At 39.1% G+C, this 17,258-nt stretch overlaps 1 protein-coding gene across 1 annotated transcript in view; it reads right to left on the bottom strand.

Annotated features, from left to right (window-relative positions):
• The window catches only part of Vps13B (vacuolar protein sorting 13B), a 394,231-nt gene that overhangs the window by 161,993 nt on the left and 214,980 nt on the right, over positions 1 to 17,258 (bottom strand). Inside the window, exons 22-25 of the mRNA XM_070098172.1 lie at positions 13,745 to 13,999; positions 13,136 to 13,617; positions 11,944 to 12,106; positions 10,548 to 10,733 (exon numbers count right to left, since the gene is read on the bottom strand). Coding sequence (XP_069954273.1) covers positions 10,548 to 10,733; positions 11,944 to 12,106; positions 13,136 to 13,617; positions 13,745 to 13,999 — 1,086 coding nt within the window. The remainder of the gene's footprint in view (positions 1 to 10,547; positions 10,734 to 11,943; positions 12,107 to 13,135; positions 13,618 to 13,744; positions 14,000 to 17,258) is intronic.

Below are 17,258 nucleotides of genomic sequence, written 5' to 3'. Positions count from 1 at the left end.
ACTGGGAAATAATCCCCCTCTCGCCTACATACTCAAACCTGAGCCTCACTATCCTCGGAAAAACTCTTCACTGCCTTCAATAACCTACCTATTCCAAACATTTGCAACATTTACCATATTGCACCCCTATCCATCCTATCATATGCCTTTTCCAAATCCATGAATGTCACAAAAACCTCTTTACCCTTATCCAAATACTGTTCACCTATGTGTTTCACTGCAAACACACGGTCTACACACCCCCTACCTTGTTCATCTGCTATCCTGCTCTCTCTATTATAATTCTATTAATAATAACTCTACCATACACTTTACCAGGTATACTCAACAGACTTATTCCCGTATAAGTTTTACACTCTCTTTTGTTCCCTTTGCCTTTATACAAATGAACTCTGCATGCTCTCTGCCAATCCCTAGGTATCTTACCCTCTTCGATACATTTATTAACCCTTTGACTGTCGCGGTCGTATATATACGTCTTACGAGGTACCGTGTTTGACGTATATACACTCATAAATTCTAGCGGCTTCAAATCAAGCAGGAGAAAGCTGGTAGGCCCACATGTGAGAGAATGGGTCTGTGTGGTCAGTGTGCACCATATAAAAAACATCCTGGAGCACGCAGTGCATAATGAGAAAAAAAAACTCAGACCTTTTTTTTAATTAAAATGCCGAATTTGTGGTCTATTTTCGTATAGTATTTATGGTTGTATTCTCATTTTCTTGGTCTCATTTGATAGAATGGAAAACATATTATAGAAATAGAGGTGATTTTGAATGATTTTACTATAAAAAGAACCTGGAATTGGAGCTCAAAGTAGAGGAAATGTTTGATTTTTGCCAATGTTCAAAAGTAAACAAATGATGTCATTGTCCAATAAATGTCCAACTAGCCATTCTAATATGCAGTCATGAATGGGTTGATGTTATTTATACAATTATTACAGTATTGCAGTAGTCTGCATAATAGTAAGTCTTCTATTTTTTGTTTGAATAAAAATCCAAAATAGAAAGCAAGAGTAACATCAGAGGGGCCTGGAAACATGACTGATGAACAAAGAAAATGTTATTTTAGAGCCAGGAATGTCTGCATTGTTCATTCTGGACCTTATTTTGAAATTGTCATATTTTTTAATTTTCATGAAATTGGCCAAATTGCAAATTTCTGACCACATTATTGGGTAATTGAAATTGGTAAATGGGCAGTTTCTTGTACTCAATCCATAGAAAAAATGGAGTTCTAAAGAAATAGGTATGAGTTTGGTCGACTGGAACAATGGAATTAGCCGACAATAGGGCTCAAAGTGGGCGAAATCGCCGATTTGTAAATATCGCCGAGGTCGCTAACTTCGCGAGAGCATAATTCCGTCAGTTTTCCATCAAATTTCGTTTTTTTGGTGTCATTACAATCGGAAAACGATTCTCTATCATTTCATAAGAAAAAATATTTTTTTCTTTTTTTGAAATTTTGCGACACCAGGAGACACCTCAGGATTGGGGGTTGCAACAGTCAAAGCTTTAAATAAAAATGTTAACCAATCCAAAACTATATCCCCACCTGCTTTTAACATTTCTATCTTTATTCAATCAATCCCAGCTGCTGAACCCCCTTTCATTCTAGACTGCCCCACACACTTCTCCCACACTCATAACTGGTTCTTCCTCATTCCTATAATATGTTATTCCTCCTTGCCTTATATACGAAATCACAGCTTCCCTATCTTCCTCAACATTTAACAATTCCTCAAAATATTCCCTCCATCCTCCCGATACCTCTAACTCTCCATTTAATAACTCTCCTCTCCTATTTTTAACTAACAAATCCATTCTTTCCCTAGGCTTTCTTAACCTATTAACCCTTTGACTGTCTCGGCTGTATATATACGTCTTACGAGGTACCGTGTTTGACGTATATATACTCATAAATTCTAGCAGCTTCAAATCAAGAAGGAGAAAGCTGGTAGGCCTACATGTGAGAGAATGGGTCTGTGTGGTCAGTGTGCACCACATAAAAAAAATCCTGGAGCACGCAGTGCATAATGAGAAAAAAAAAACTCTGAACGTTTTTTTTAATTAAAATGCCAAATTTGTGGTCTATTTTCATATAGTATTTATTGTTGTATTCTAGTTTTCTTGGTCTCATTTGATAGAATAGAAAACATATTATAGAAAAAGAGATGATTTTGATTGATTTTACTATAAAAAGAACCTGGAAATGGAGCTCAAAGTAGGGGAAATGTTTGATTTTTGCCGATCTTCAAAAGTAAACAAATGACATCATTGTCCAATAAATGTCCAACTAGCCATTCTAAAATGCAGTCATGAATGGGTTGATGTTATTTATACAATTATTACAGTATTGCAGTAGTCTGCATAATAGTAAATCTTCTATTTTTTGTTTGAATAAAAATTCAAAATAGAAAGCAAGAGTAATATCAGAGGGGCCCGAAGACATGATTGATAAACAAAGAAAATGTTATTTTAGAGCCAGGAATGTCTGCATTGTTCATTCTGGACCTTATTTTGAAATTGTCGTATTTTTTAATTTTCGTGAAATTGGCCAAATTGCAAATTTCTGACCACATTATTGGATAGTTGAAATTGGTAAATGGGCAGTTTCTTGTACTCAATCGATATAAAAAAACTGAGTTCTAAAGAAATCGCTATGAGTTTGGTCTACTGGAACAATAGAATTAGCCGAAAATAGGGCTCAAAGTGGGTGAAATCACCGATTTTGAAATATCGCCAAGGTCGCTAACTTCGCGAGATCATAATTCCATCAGTTTTCCATCAAATTTCGTGTTTCTGGTGCCATTACAATTGGGAAAAGATTCTCTATCATTTCATAAGAAATTTTTTTTTTTTTTTTTTTTGAAAATTTGAGACACCAGGAGACACCTCAGGATTGGGGGTTGCGACAGTCAAGGGGTTAATCTCACTCCAAAACTTTTTCTTATTTTCAACAAAATTTTTTGATAACATCTCACCCACTCTTTCATTTGCTCTCTTTTTACACTGCTTCACCACTCTCTTAACCTCTCTTTTTCTCTCCATATACTCCTCCCTCCTTGCATCACTTCTACTTTGTAAAAGCCTCTCGTATGCTAACTTTTTCTCTCTTACTACTCCCTTTACATCATTATTCCACCAATCACTCTTCCCTCCAGCACCCACTTTCCTGTAACCACAAACTTCTGCTGAACACTCTAAAACTATATTCTTAAACTTACCCCATACATCTTCTACCCTATTGCCTGTATTCGCACTAGCCCATCTGTCCTCCAGCAGTTGTTTGTATATTACCCTAACTGCCTCCTCCTTTAGTTTATAAACCTTCACACCTCTCTTACTTGCTGCTTCCATTTTCCTTGTATCCCATCAACCTTTTACTCTCACTTTAGATACAACTAAAACGTGATCTGATATATCTGTGGCCCCTCTATAAACATGTACATCCTGAAGTCTACCCAACAATCTTTTTATCTACCAATACGTAGTCCAACAAACTACTGTCATTTCTCCCTACATCATATCTTGTATACTTATTCTCTTTTTCTTAAAATATGTGTTACCTATAACCAAACCTCTTTCTATACAAAATTCAAACAAATGTTCCCCATTATCACCCCAAACTTGCCTACCACACCCTCTCTAAATGCTTCTCCTACTTTACCATTTAAGTCCCCTACTAGAACTGCTCTTTCATTTGGCTCAAAAGTTTCTACACAATTGCTTAACATCTCCCAAAATCTCTCTCTCTCTCTCTCCTCTATACTCCTCCCTTCTCTAAGTGCATACATATTTATTATGGCCCACTTTTCACATCCAACCCTTATTTTAATCCACATAATCCTTGAATTTATACATTTATATCCCCTCTTATATCTCCACAACCGATCCTTTAACTCTTTCAGGGTTGAGAGGCCCTCTCCTAAACTTGTTCTCAGGGTCAAAAATTTTTCGGAAAAAAAATTATTTTTTCTTATGAAAAGATAATCTTTTACTGATCATAATGACACCAAAAGTATGAAATTTGATGGAAAACTCACAGAATTATGCTCTCGTGAAGTTAGCGGTCTCAACAATTTTTATGCATCGGTGACTTCGCTCACTTTGAGCAATATTTTCGGCCAATTCCAGTGTACTAGTTGAAAAAATCATAACTATTTCGCAAGAACTCTATTTTTTCTATCGAATGAGTACCAGAAACCACCCATTTACCAATTTCAACTATCTAATGAAGTGGTCAGAAATTAGCAAGTTATGCTGAGCTGTCTGGTTCTGAGCACTGGTGTTGGCAACTCTCCTTCACGTAGTCTGAGCACTGGTGTTGGCAACTCTCCTTCACGTAGTCTGAGCACTGGTGTTGGCAACTCTCCTTCACGTAGTCTGAGCACTGGTGTTGGCAGCTCTCCTTCACGTAGTCTGAGCACTGGTGTTGGCAACTCTCCTTCACGTAGTCTGAGCACTGATGTTGGCAACTCTCCTTCACGTAGTCTGAGCACTGGTGTTGGCAAGTCTCCTTCACGTAGTCTGCCAGTTTCACACAAATTTCAGAAGATGCTAATTTCCAAATAGGGTCCAGAATAAACAAGACAGACGTTTCTGGCACTAAAATAACATTTCCTCTGTTCATTAGTCATGTCCCCATGCCCCTCTTACATTTCTTTTGCTTCCCACTTCGAATTTTTATTTAACAAAAAATAGAAGATTTACTGTTATGCAGACTACTGCATTAGTGTAGAAATGGTATAAATAATATAAGCGCACGTGTGAAAGAATATTAGACTCACCAGCTGATGTGTATTGGACGCGTGGCATGATCTGTTTACTTTTGAACTCTGGCAAAAATCGAACATTTCTGCTACTTTGAGCTCAATTTCAAGGTACTTTTCATTGTGAAACCAATCAAAATCATTTCAATTTCTGCAATATGTCTTCCATTCTATAAAATGAGACCAGGAAAACTAGATTACAACCATAAATACCATACGAAAATACAGTGCAAAGTCGCTGTTTTAAGCCATAAACACGGTCAAAGTTTTTTTTTCCTCATTATGCACTGTGTGCTCCAGGATTTTTTTTATGCTGTGCACACTGGCCACATAGACCCATTCTTTCATATGTAGGCCTACCAGCTTTCTCTCGCTAGATTTGAAGGCACTAGAATTTACGTGTACTATTACGTCAATAACCCTGGTGCATAAGCTGTACTAGTACGTCGGAAACCTTGAAAGGGTTAACATTACTGCAACCCCTTCCTTAGCTCTATCTCTCTCAGATACTCCTGACTTAATCCCATTTATTTCTCCTCACTGAAACTCTCCTACCCCTTCAGCTTTGTTTCACTTATGGCTAGGACATCCAACTTCCTTTCATTCATAACCTTTGTAATCACTTCTTTCTTATCATCTGCACTACATCCACACACATTAAAACATCCCAATTTTATAAAGTTCTTAAGAGTATAAGGAGACTAAAAGAAAGGTGAACAGAGTGGTGAGAGAGTGCAAAACGAGAGCAGATCATAGAGTGGGAGAGGCATGGTCAAGAAATTTTGAGGAAAATAAGAAAAAATTTTGGAGTGAGATAAACAAGTTACGAAAGCCTAGGGAATGAATGGATTTGCCAGTTAAAAACAGAGTAGGGGAGTTAGTAGATGGGGAGATGGGGCTATTGGGTAGATGGTGGGAATATTTTGAGGAACTTTTAATTGTCAATGAAGAAAGGGAGGCGGTAATTTCATGCACTGGCCAGGGATGTATAACATCTTTTAGGAGTGAAGAAGAGCAGGATGTGAGTGTGGGGGAGGTGCATGAGACATTACGTAGAATGAAAGGGGGTAAAGCAGCTGGAACTGACAGGATCGTGACAAAAATGTTAATGGCAGGGGGGATATAGTGTTGGAGTGGTTGGTATTTTTGTTTAATAAATGTATGAAAGAGAGGAAGGTACCTAGGGATAGGCAGAGAGCATGTACAGTTCCTTAATATAAAGGGAAGGGGGAAAAGAGAGACTGAAAAAATTATAGGGGAATAAGTTTACTGAGTATTAGGTAGCAGGTTGGTAGACAGTAGCCGGCCAGGGAGGTACTACCGTCCTGCCAAGTGAGTGTAAAACAAAAGCCTGTAATTGTTTTACATGAAGGTAGGATTGCTGGTGTCCTTTTTTCTGTCTCATAAGCATGCAAGATTTCAGGTATGTTTTCCTACTTCTACTTACACTTAGGTCTCATTACACATACATGTACAAGCATATATATATATATATACAGTGGACCCCCGGTTAACGATTTTAATCCGTGCAAGAGGGGTAATTGTTATGCGAAATAATCGCTATGTGAATGAATTTTCCCCATAAGAAATAATGGAAATCAAATTAATCCGTGCAAGACACCCAAAAGTATGAAAAAAAAAATTTTACCACATGAAATATACATTTTCCCACACACAAAGAGAAGGATACATGCACAATAGTAGAGTAGTACATGCACAGTATATATTGTGCATGTACTAGTCTACTAAATGAAGAATAAATGACACTTACCTTTATTGAAGATGCAGCAATGACTGATGAGACACTGTGTCCTGGGAGTGCCTTTTCCTCCTGAGTACTGTAGGTCCTGTTTGGCATTTTCTTCCAGAACAGGCCTTATCACACTGTGTATGCCACTACGATTCTTAAATCTCTCAAACCAACCTTTGCTGGCTTTAAATTCACCAATATGAGCACTAGTTCCAGGCATTTTTCCCTGTTCACCTGGGTGTTAGTCGACTTGTGTGGGTTGCATCCTGGGAGACAAGATTAAGGACCCCAATGGAAATAAGTTAGACAGTCTTCGATGACACTGACTTTTTTGGGTTATCCTGGGTGGCAAATCCTCTGGGGTTAATTGTTTCTTGGTATTCTCAATAAGCCACACCAACAACGGTGCTACAGCAGCAGCAGCAGCTGACAGTGCAGCAGCAGCAGCAGTTGACAGTGCAGCAGCAGCAGCAGCTGTACCAACAATAGTAGCGATGGTTGATTGGGGTTTATTATACAACCTGGCCAGCTCGGAGACATGCACTCCACTTTCATACTTATCAATGATCTTTTTCTTCATCTCTATTGTAATTCTCACCCTAATTGCTGTAGGGTTGGCACTAGAAGCTTTCTTGGGGCCCATGGTCACTTATTTTCCAGAAAAAGCACCGAAAACACTGTAATAATACGAAATATTCCGATTGTATGCTTGGATGTTACCGCGGAGGCTGGCTGGTAAACAATGCCACCGGCGGAACATGTGAGCATGGCTCAGGCCGCACATTGGACGCGTCTCGGACGAAAATCGGTAAGCGGGTTTTTAAGCGGTATGTGAGGCAAAATTTTTGCAATTAAAGTAAGCGGTATGCGAAATAATCGCTATGTGATGCCATCGTTATGCGGGGGTCCACTGTATATATACACCCCTCTGGGTTTTCTTCTATTTTCATTCTAGTTCTTGTTCTTATTTATTTCCTCTTATCTCCATGGGGAAGTGGAACAGAATTCTTCCTCTGTAAGCCATGCGTGTTGTAAGAGGCGACTAAAATACTGGGAGCAAGGGGCCAGTAACCCCTTCTCCTGTATAAATTACTAAATTTAAAAGGAGAAACTTTCGTTTTTCTTTTTGGGCCACCCTGCCTTGGTGGGAGATGGCCAGTTTGTTGAAAGAAGAAGAAGTTTACTGAGTATACCAGGAAAAGTGTACAGTAGGGTTATTATTATTAAGACAGAGAGTAAGTTTGCAGATGAGCAAGGAGGCTTTAGAGTGGGTAGGAGATGTGTAGATCAAGTGTTTACATTGAAGCAATATGTGAAAAGTATTTAGATAAAAGTAGGGAAGTTTTCATTGCATTTATGGATTTAGAAAAGGCATATGATAGAGTGGATAGGGAAGCAATGTGGCAGATGTTGCAAGAAGTATATGGAATAGGTAATAAGTTACTAAATGCTGTAAAGAGTTTTTATGAGGATAGTGAGGCACAGGTTAGGGTGTGTAGGAGAGATGGAGATTACTTCCCGATAAAAGTAGGTCTTAGACAGGGATGTGTAATGTCACCATGGTTGTTTAATATTTTTTTTTTTTTTTAATAAGTCGGCTGCCTCCCACTGAGGCAGGGTGACCCAAAAAGAAAGAAAATCCCCAAAAAGAAAATACTTTCATCATCATTCAACACTTTCACCTCACTCACACATAATCACTGTTTTTGCAGAGGTGCTCAGAATACAACAGTTTAGAAGCTTATACGTATAAAGAAAAACTGCAAAGGTTAGTGGATGAGTTTGGGAATGTGTGTAAAGGTAGAAAGTTGAAAGTGAACATAGAAAAGAGTAAGGTGATGAGGATATCAAATGATTTAGATAAAGAAAAATTGGATATCAAATTGGGGAGGAGGAGTATGGAAGAAGTGAATGTTTTCAGATACTTGGGAGTTGACGTGTCGGCGGATGGATTTATGAAGGATGAGGTTAATTATAGAATTGATGAGGGAAAAAAGTTAAGTGGTGCGTTGAGGTATATGTGGAGTCAAAAAACGTTATCTATGGAGGCAAAGAAGGGAATGTATGAAAGTATAGTAGTACCAACACTCTTATATGGGTGTGAAGCTTGGGTGCTAAATGCAGCAGCGAGGAGACGGTTGGAGGCAGTGGAGATGTCCTGTTTAAGGGCAATGTGTGGTGTAAATATTATGCAGAAAATTCAGAGTGTGGAAATTAGGAAAAGGTGTGGAGTTAATAAAAGTATTAGTCAGAGGGCAGAAGAGGGGTTGTTGAGGTGGTTTGGTCATATAGAGAGAATGGATCAAAGTAGAATGACATGGAAAGCATATAAATCTATAGGGGAAGGAAGGCGGGGTAGGGGTCGTCCTTGAAAGGGTTGGAGAGAGGGGGTAAAGGAGGTTTTGTGGGCAAGGGGCTTGGGCTTCCAGCAAGCGTGCATGAGCGTGTTAGATAGGAGTGAATGGAGACGAATGGTACTTGGGACCTGACGATCTGTTGGAGTGTGAGCAGGGTAATATTTAGTGAAGGGATTCAGGGAAACCGGTTATTTTCATATAGTCGGACTTGAGTCCTGGAAATGGGAAAAACAATGCCTGCACTTTAAAGGAGGGGTTTGGGATATTGGCAGTTTGGAGGGATATGTTGCGCATCTTTATATGTGTATGCTTCTAAACTGTTGTATTCTGAGCACCTCTGCAAAAACAGTGATAATGTGTGAGTGTGGTGAAAGTGTTGAATGATGATAAAAGTATTTTCTTTTTGGGGATTTTCTTTCTTTTTTGGGTCACCCTGCATCGGTGGGAGATGGCCGACTTGTTGAAAAAAAAAAAAAAAAAAAAAAAAGGTTAACCATAGAATTGATAAAGGAAAAAAGGTGAGTGGTGCATTGAGGTATCTGTGGAGACAAAAAATGTTATCCATGGAGGCAAAGGAGGGAATGTACAAAAGTATAGTGGTACCAACACTCTTATGTGGGTGTGAAGCTTGGTTTGCAAATGCTGCAGCAAGGAGGCAATGTCCTGTCTAAGGGCAAAGTGTGGTGTAAATATTATGCAGAGAATTTGGAGTGTGGAAATTAGGAGGAGGTGTGGAGTTACTAAAAGTATTGGTAGGTAAGAGACATAGGCAACAGTTAGGCAACTTTATTCCGAAACGTTTCGCCTACACAGTAGGTTTCTTCAGTCGAATACACAAAGTAGGCAGGAACAGTAGAGAAGACGATGTAATCAGTCCATCACCCTTGAAGTCGTAGGGTGATGGCCTGATTACATCGTCTTCTCTACTGTTCCTGCCTACTTTCTTTATTCGACTGAAGAAGCCTACTGTGTTGGCGAAATGTTTCGGAATAAAGTTGCCTAACTGTTGCCTATGTGTCTTACCTACCAACCTGTCGATATTGTATACCATTTTGATGTTCACTAAAAGTATTAATAAGAGGGCTGAAGAGGGGGTGTTAAGGTGGTTTGGTCATTTAGAGAGAATGGATCAAAGTAAATTGACTTGGAGAGCATATAAATCTGTAGAGGAAGGAAGGCGGGGTAGGGGTCATCCTAGAAAAGGTTGGAGGGAGGAGGTAAAGGAGGTTTTGTGGGTGAGGAGCTTGGACTTCCAGCAAGCATATGTGAGCGTGTTAGATAGGAGTAAATGGAGACGAATGGTTTTTGGGTCCTGATGAGCTGTTGGAGTGTGAGCAGGGTAATATTTAGTGAAGGGATTCAGGGAAACCAGTTATTTTTATATAGCCGGATTTGAGTACTGGAAATGGGAACTAGAATGCCTGGACTTTAAAGGAGGGGTTTGGGACATTGACAGTTTGAATGGATGTTACAAATCTCCATATATGCTTCTAAACTGTTGTATCTTGGTGTCTCTGCAAAGACACTGATTATGTGTTAGAGAGGTGAAAGTGTGGAATGATGATGAAAGTATTTTCTTTTTAGAGATTTTCTTTCTTTTTGGGTCACCCTGCCTTGGTGGGAGACAGCTGACTTGTTGAAAAAAAAATTGAATGAGAGATGTTACCATGAAGTATCCTCAATAATGTCTTTAAGCAATGTGAGCTGAGGCAGACTGATGTGTAGGTCAATATCTGAAGTGGCATTGATCTCCAAGGAATGTCCTGCCACTAGTGTCTTGTGTGGCTCTCCACCCTCATCCATGCTACCTTGGTACACTATGGCTGGAGCTGCTATTACACGACTATCAAACCTGAAAGAAAAAATAGAGTTGCAGTCATGGTACTCAAAAATACAGTAGATTGTGTGTTTTAGGAACTATGGGGATGGTTACCTGGAGTATACCTGAGGGGGGGAAGTCAATGCCCCTGTGCCCCAGTCCATGACCAGGCCTCATGGTGGATCAGGGTCTGATCAATCTGGTTGTTACATTTATTTTACCAAAGTTGAAGACATGTTTTTTTTTTTTTTTTTTTTGTGACTTACTGATTAAAGCTTTTACATACAGGTAAACTTAAAATAATATGGGCATATCAATGAAAAATAAAAATAATTCAGATCTTTTAATATATTTTCTAAAGCTAATGAATAAGCATAACACACAGCATGAATGGAGGAAGCAAGTTAATTTTTAAACTGTAAAACAACTCAACATCCATCTCTTGCCAAGGTAGGGTTAACCCAAAAAGAAAACACACTCATCAACATTCACTCAACTGCTGTCTTTCCAAAAGTGTGCTGACGCCACAATCAGATTACCCTCCGACTGCAACACTGTCATCCCTGTACAAGCATTGGCCATCCCACAGTACAAGCACTGGCCATCCCACCTCCAGGACTCTAGTTTGGCTAACTGGTTTAATAAAATCCCTTCATAAAAATTGCCCTGATCACACTACAACAGCATATCATTAAAAACTCTCCATGCACACCTACCTCCTAGATACTCAGGCCCCTAAAACTCAAAACCTCCTGTATTAATTCACTTTTGCCATTCCTGGAATGACCACTTTCCCTCCTGCCTTCAACCCCACATTTATATACCCTCTTATTTAACCTGTCCCTCTCCATTCTCTCTGCATGAGTCAACCACTTCAACAACCCTTCCTCCATCTGGTGAATAATATCCCTGGTTACCCCCAATGACTTTTAATTGTTGTGTTCCAAAGTGTCTGCATGACACTCACACCACACACTGCATGACACACCACACACTGCATGACACTCACACCACATGCTGCATGACATGCCACACACTGTATGACACACTGCATGACATACCACACACTGCATGACACACACCACACACTGCTTTCAAATGTGACACCTCCACTGTCTTCAGTCTTCTTTATTACTATGAATACATAATTAACATGGGCTACTAATATGCAGCCAGACTAGAGGTGAGTTGAAGAATTATAACTTCCTATATTGTCTCTGCACTAAGATATTTGATTACTAACCTGGCAATGAATGGATGAAGGACAATATCTGTGTTCTTGTTATCTTGAGTGGGGTCATAGTTATTCCACTCAAGGGCTGGGTTTTCTCCCATTACACGAAGACGTTCCCCAGAGGAACTACGAGGACGTCCGCCCTTTACACGAACTAAATCATACCACGATCCTACAACACAGATCAATCAAAATATTATTATTGCATCAAATCCTTTAACATATAGTATACCTAAAGCTTCAAAATATGCTAGAACTTTATACAATTTCTTTTCAATTATTAACACATCGGCCATTTCCTACCAATGTAGGATGGTCTTGCCAGAGGCCCACTTACACTACAGTTATATGACTGCAACATTAACACCCCTCCTTCAGAGTGCAGGCACTGTATTTCCCATTTCCAGGACTCAAGTCCAACCTGCCAGTTTCCCTGAATCCCTTGATAAATATTACCTTGTTCACACTCCAACAGCACATCAAGTTCTAAAAAATCATTGTCTCCATTCACTCCTATCTAACATGCTCATGCATACTTGCTGGAAGTCCAAGCCCCTCGTACACAAAACCTCCTTTACCCCCTCCCTCCAACCTTTCCTAGGCTGAGTCCTACCCTGCCTTCCCTCCACTACAGATTTATACACTCTTGCAGTCATTCTATTTTGTTCCATCCTCACTACATGTCCGAACCACCTCAACAACCACTCCTCGGCTCTCCGGATAATAGTTTTGGTAATCCCACACTTCCTCCTAATTTCCAAACTACAAATTCTCTGCATTATATTCACACCACACATTGCCCTCAGACAATGTCTCCACTGTCTCCAGCCTTCTCCTTGTTGCAACATTCACCACCCATGTTTCACACCCATATAAGGGCATTGGTATAACTATACTCTCATATATTTCCCTCTTTACTTCCCTGGATAAAGTTTTTTGTCTCCACAGACTCCTCAATGCACCACTCACCTTTTTCCCCTCATTAATTCTATGATCCACTTCATCTTTCATAGACCCATCTGCTGACACATCCACTCCTAAATATCCCTAAAGAAGGCTCAAAGAATACCTAGTAGAATTATTTATCTTATTATAGTAATTCTGCTTCATTTTAGTAAACACATGTTGAGCAACATGTTAATTCAAAACTGTATAATGCAGACTCTGCTTCACTTGTATAAACACACATTATATTACTTACCTGTACTTACACTGAAGCCCAAGATATCAATTTGATACTGTCTATCTTCAACTTGAGACCCTGGAACCCCTAATATTCTTGCACGTTCAGCCATGTGGAAAATGTCTGATCGTATCATAATACGAGACAGAGGATTATCCACCTGTGGAGTAATTAAAATTGAGTCTAACTGTACTAGAAACATGTTGTGGATTGAAGTGTCCTCACTAGAGGTATCTCTTGCAGGAAAGAGGAGCCGGATATTTTCAGTGTGGAGGTAGACCAAAGGTAATGTGTGGTTGTTGATCCCCATTCCCACTGGTTCCTTGGCAATTATTCTGCCTGTGTTCAGCAGTTGTTTTGGGACTTGCAGTTGTAACCATGGCTCATATACCGTGGCAAAAATCTGTAATGACGCTGGATAGCACACACAGTCAAAGGGTTGTACTCTTATGTCTACTTCACTCAGATAGTGATCACTTGTGTTATCCATTGGCAAAGACCTGAAATGCAAAAATGTCCATTAAAACATATTAACATTTATTAAACATGCCCTTTGAAATGATAAATATATTCCAGTAATCACTAATGTACTCATATATACTGACTGTTAAACCATATATGTATTACCTGTTTTCACTGAGGTGTTTCTGAATGAGTGTGTTCCAACAAGAATGAATGTTCTTGCATAATGCTGTGGTGAATGTCAGTGATATAAAACCATGTGCCTTGGGTTGTTCTGTTTGACTGCTGTCACCTTTCTCACCAAGGTAGTGTGGGTCAACAGTGCCACTACTGGGGTTAATAACCTTCAGGTCATGAGTCAGCTGGTCTCCACAGGTCATGACAACACCTTCATGCCCTCCAGCTACCCATGCATTGTTCCTGTTATAAACACACAGATCAATTAGTCAAATCCAATTAAATAATAACATTACACATATAACCTACACATAGGAGAGAGGAGCTAATGATGACGTTTCAGTCCAACTTGGACCATTTACAAAGTCAAACTTTTATAAAGCCAGACTTTGTAAATGGTCCAAGTAGGACCGAAACATCGTGGTAAGCTCCTCTCTCTCTCTTATGTGCGGGTTATTTGTGTATTGTTCCAGTCACAGTATTGTGCACTTTTCTTCTTTATAAATAATTATTTTGATTGGTGTGTATACACACAGTGACTGACTCCTTCCAGTGCAAATGATATGGACACAAATAAGTCTCGTAGTTTCCCTATTTTTCCTTTTTCTCCAAGCAGTAACAAGTTTAAATGTTGTTAGTTTTATTTTACAGATAAAGAACTAGAACCATTTTTTTTTTCAGAGGTTTAAGCTTCCTATTTCTTTAGATTATCAAATTCACATTATTAATTACACATAATCACAAGGCAAATAAAACAATTCAAAGTACAGTAAGCTATAATTTACATTCAGAAATACATGTCCATAATTCATTGTCTTCAGCAGTCAGTAAATTTAGACAAAACTGGTAACATCTCAATCTTTTATACCAAGAGATAATGGATTCTTAGTCAAGCAAGCACTGTGTAAGGAGTGAGGGGCATTCCTTCCAGAGAAGACATCGCTATTTATATGCAGCAACCACTTGAACCTCAACACTGTATGAAAGTGACCCAGCGCTGGGGGATAACTTTAAAAGTGGAATTCATTACAGACAGCCTTGTCATCTGAGCATTTTTCACACTCATGTGCAGATCATTTAAATCATAAGCAGGTTCCTCATATATCAAAAACAAGTAATACACATCAGTGGTGTCAAGCTTGGAGTTCTACACACCTAATACAATGCACTATTGGTATTAGGGCTTCAACAAAGCTTATTGCCCTGCAGATGTGACAAAAACACCTCAGAGCTTCAACAAAGCTTATTGCCCTGCAGATGTGACAAAAACACCTCAGAGCTTTAACAAAGCTTATTGCCCTGCAGATGTGACAAAAACACCTCAGAGCTTCAACAAAGCTTATTGCCCTGCAGATGTGACAAAAACACCTCAGAGCTTCAACAAAGCTTATTGCCCTGCAGACATGATGAAAACACCTCAGGACTTCAACAAAGCTTATAGTGGTGGTGAAGTGTTTCATCACATTTGAAGGTTTCATTTATTAATAAGCTTCATAAGAGGCAATTTGTCAATTTATTACCTCAAATAGTACACTGATTTCCATGCTTCAACTTGAGAATGTTTCTTCTGACTGGCTTCAAATTTTCAAAATCATTATCAGCTTTGGATAAAGAAATAAATGCAGTATATTGTTATCTTATATTGTTATCTTATCTTATATTATTTTATATTGTTATCTAATACTGACACAGTGAGCTTTATCAAGTCACATACTTGATAAAGCTCACTATGTGGACAAAAGGTCATAAATAAAAGATCACATTATGATTCACTTCTGTCTTCATCTAAAGCACATTAGGGTGATGTTGAAAATTTGAAGCCAATCAGAACAAACATTCTCAAATTAAAGCATGGAAACCAATGTACTATTTGAGGTAATAAATTGACAAATTGCCTCTTAACAAAGCCTATTAACAAATAAAACCTTCAAACATGATAAAACACCTCCCTGGTGTGAAAGTTCCAGCAAACCTTATAGTCTGGCAGACATAATACTGTACAACACAACCCACTGATGCCAGGATTCCATCCAAGAGGAAATTACCTATTTTTCCAGAGGTACATGTAGGCTCACCAGGACAGGTCCTGGCCTGGGTCTTCTCCATTTCCAATAGTTAACCCGTAAATGGTCCAAACGTATATATACGTTTTTACTGCTAGTGCCCCAAACGTATTATTTATTATTTATTTGTCATACATTCAACATTGCCACGATAAGCCTGAGTCGCCTAGACATGAAAGAATGGGTGTGCGCACTCACTGTGCACCATATTAAAATAACTGGGGATGCCTGGGTACCATATGCTCTTTTTTCCTATAAAAAACTATTTTTTTTTTTCTCAAAAAATTTGGGGCACTATGGGAGAGAACGTATATATACGTTTGGACCGTTTATGGGTTAAATGCAACATGATAACTTCAGTATACTTAACATAACTGTAAGCCAGAGAATGAATGAACCCCCTAAGTTTTAAGAAAGTAATAGAAATGTTTTTAACTGTGCTAAGAAGATATACCAGCGCTTACATCAATAGACAACACTTGCTAGCTAATATTGTGAATCATAAAAACAAAATAATGAAATAAATTTTGAAGGTTTGGAAAGCACTATTAATAAAAAAATTACTGCAGCCAAAATGGAATTAAACTAGATAAAAAAAAAAAATCAGCTTACACTTCCATCAATTCTGCCAGTTTTCTCACGCTCTTCTTAGCACCTCCAGCATAACTTGTATGTATTCATTTTGAGTACCATAGTTAATATCCAGAGACAAGATGGAGTAATGAAAAATGCAAAATCATGTGATAAACAAAAGCCAGTACCACATGCAATGGTTGCAGAAGACAAATGGAATCATGAGTGGCAGTGCAGGTGAAGGAAGATGCAGTGCTTCTCTGAACAAAACAATCCCTCACCTACACACTCCATGCCTCTTGCCAAGACCCTCGCATTTACTTCTCTTACAACCCCATATTATTTTATTATTATCACACTGGCCGATTCCCACCAAGGCAGGGTGGCCCAAAAAAGAAAAACTTTCACCATCATTCACTCCATCACTGTCTTGCCAGAAGGGTGCTTTACACTACAGTTTTTAAACTGCAACATTAACACCCCTCCTTCAGAGTGCAGGCACTGTACTTCCCATCTCCAGGACTCAAGTCCGGCCTGCCGGTTTCACTGAACCCCTTCATAAATGTTACTTTGCTCACACTCCAACAGCACGTCAAGTATTAAAAACCATCTGTCTCCATTCACTCCTATCAAACACGCTCACGCATGCCTGCTGGAAGTCCAAGCCCCTCGCACACAAAACCTCCTTTACCCCCTCCCTCCAACCTTTCCTAGGCCGACCCCTACCCCGCCTTCCTTCCACTACAGACTGATACACTCTTGAAGCCATTCTGTTTTGCTCCATTCTCTCTACATGTCCGAACCACCTCAACAACCCTTCCTCAGCCCTCTGGACAACAGTTTTGGTAATCCCGCACCTCCTTCTA

Source organism: Cherax quadricarinatus, chromosome 4 (genome assembly GCF_038502225.1).
Source record: "Cherax quadricarinatus isolate ZL_2023a chromosome 4, ASM3850222v1, whole genome shotgun sequence".
NCBI lineage: Eukaryota > Metazoa > Arthropoda > Malacostraca > Decapoda > Parastacidae > Cherax > Cherax quadricarinatus.
Note: the sequence above shows the minus strand (reverse complement) of the source record. Positions and strands in the feature narration are given on the sequence as shown.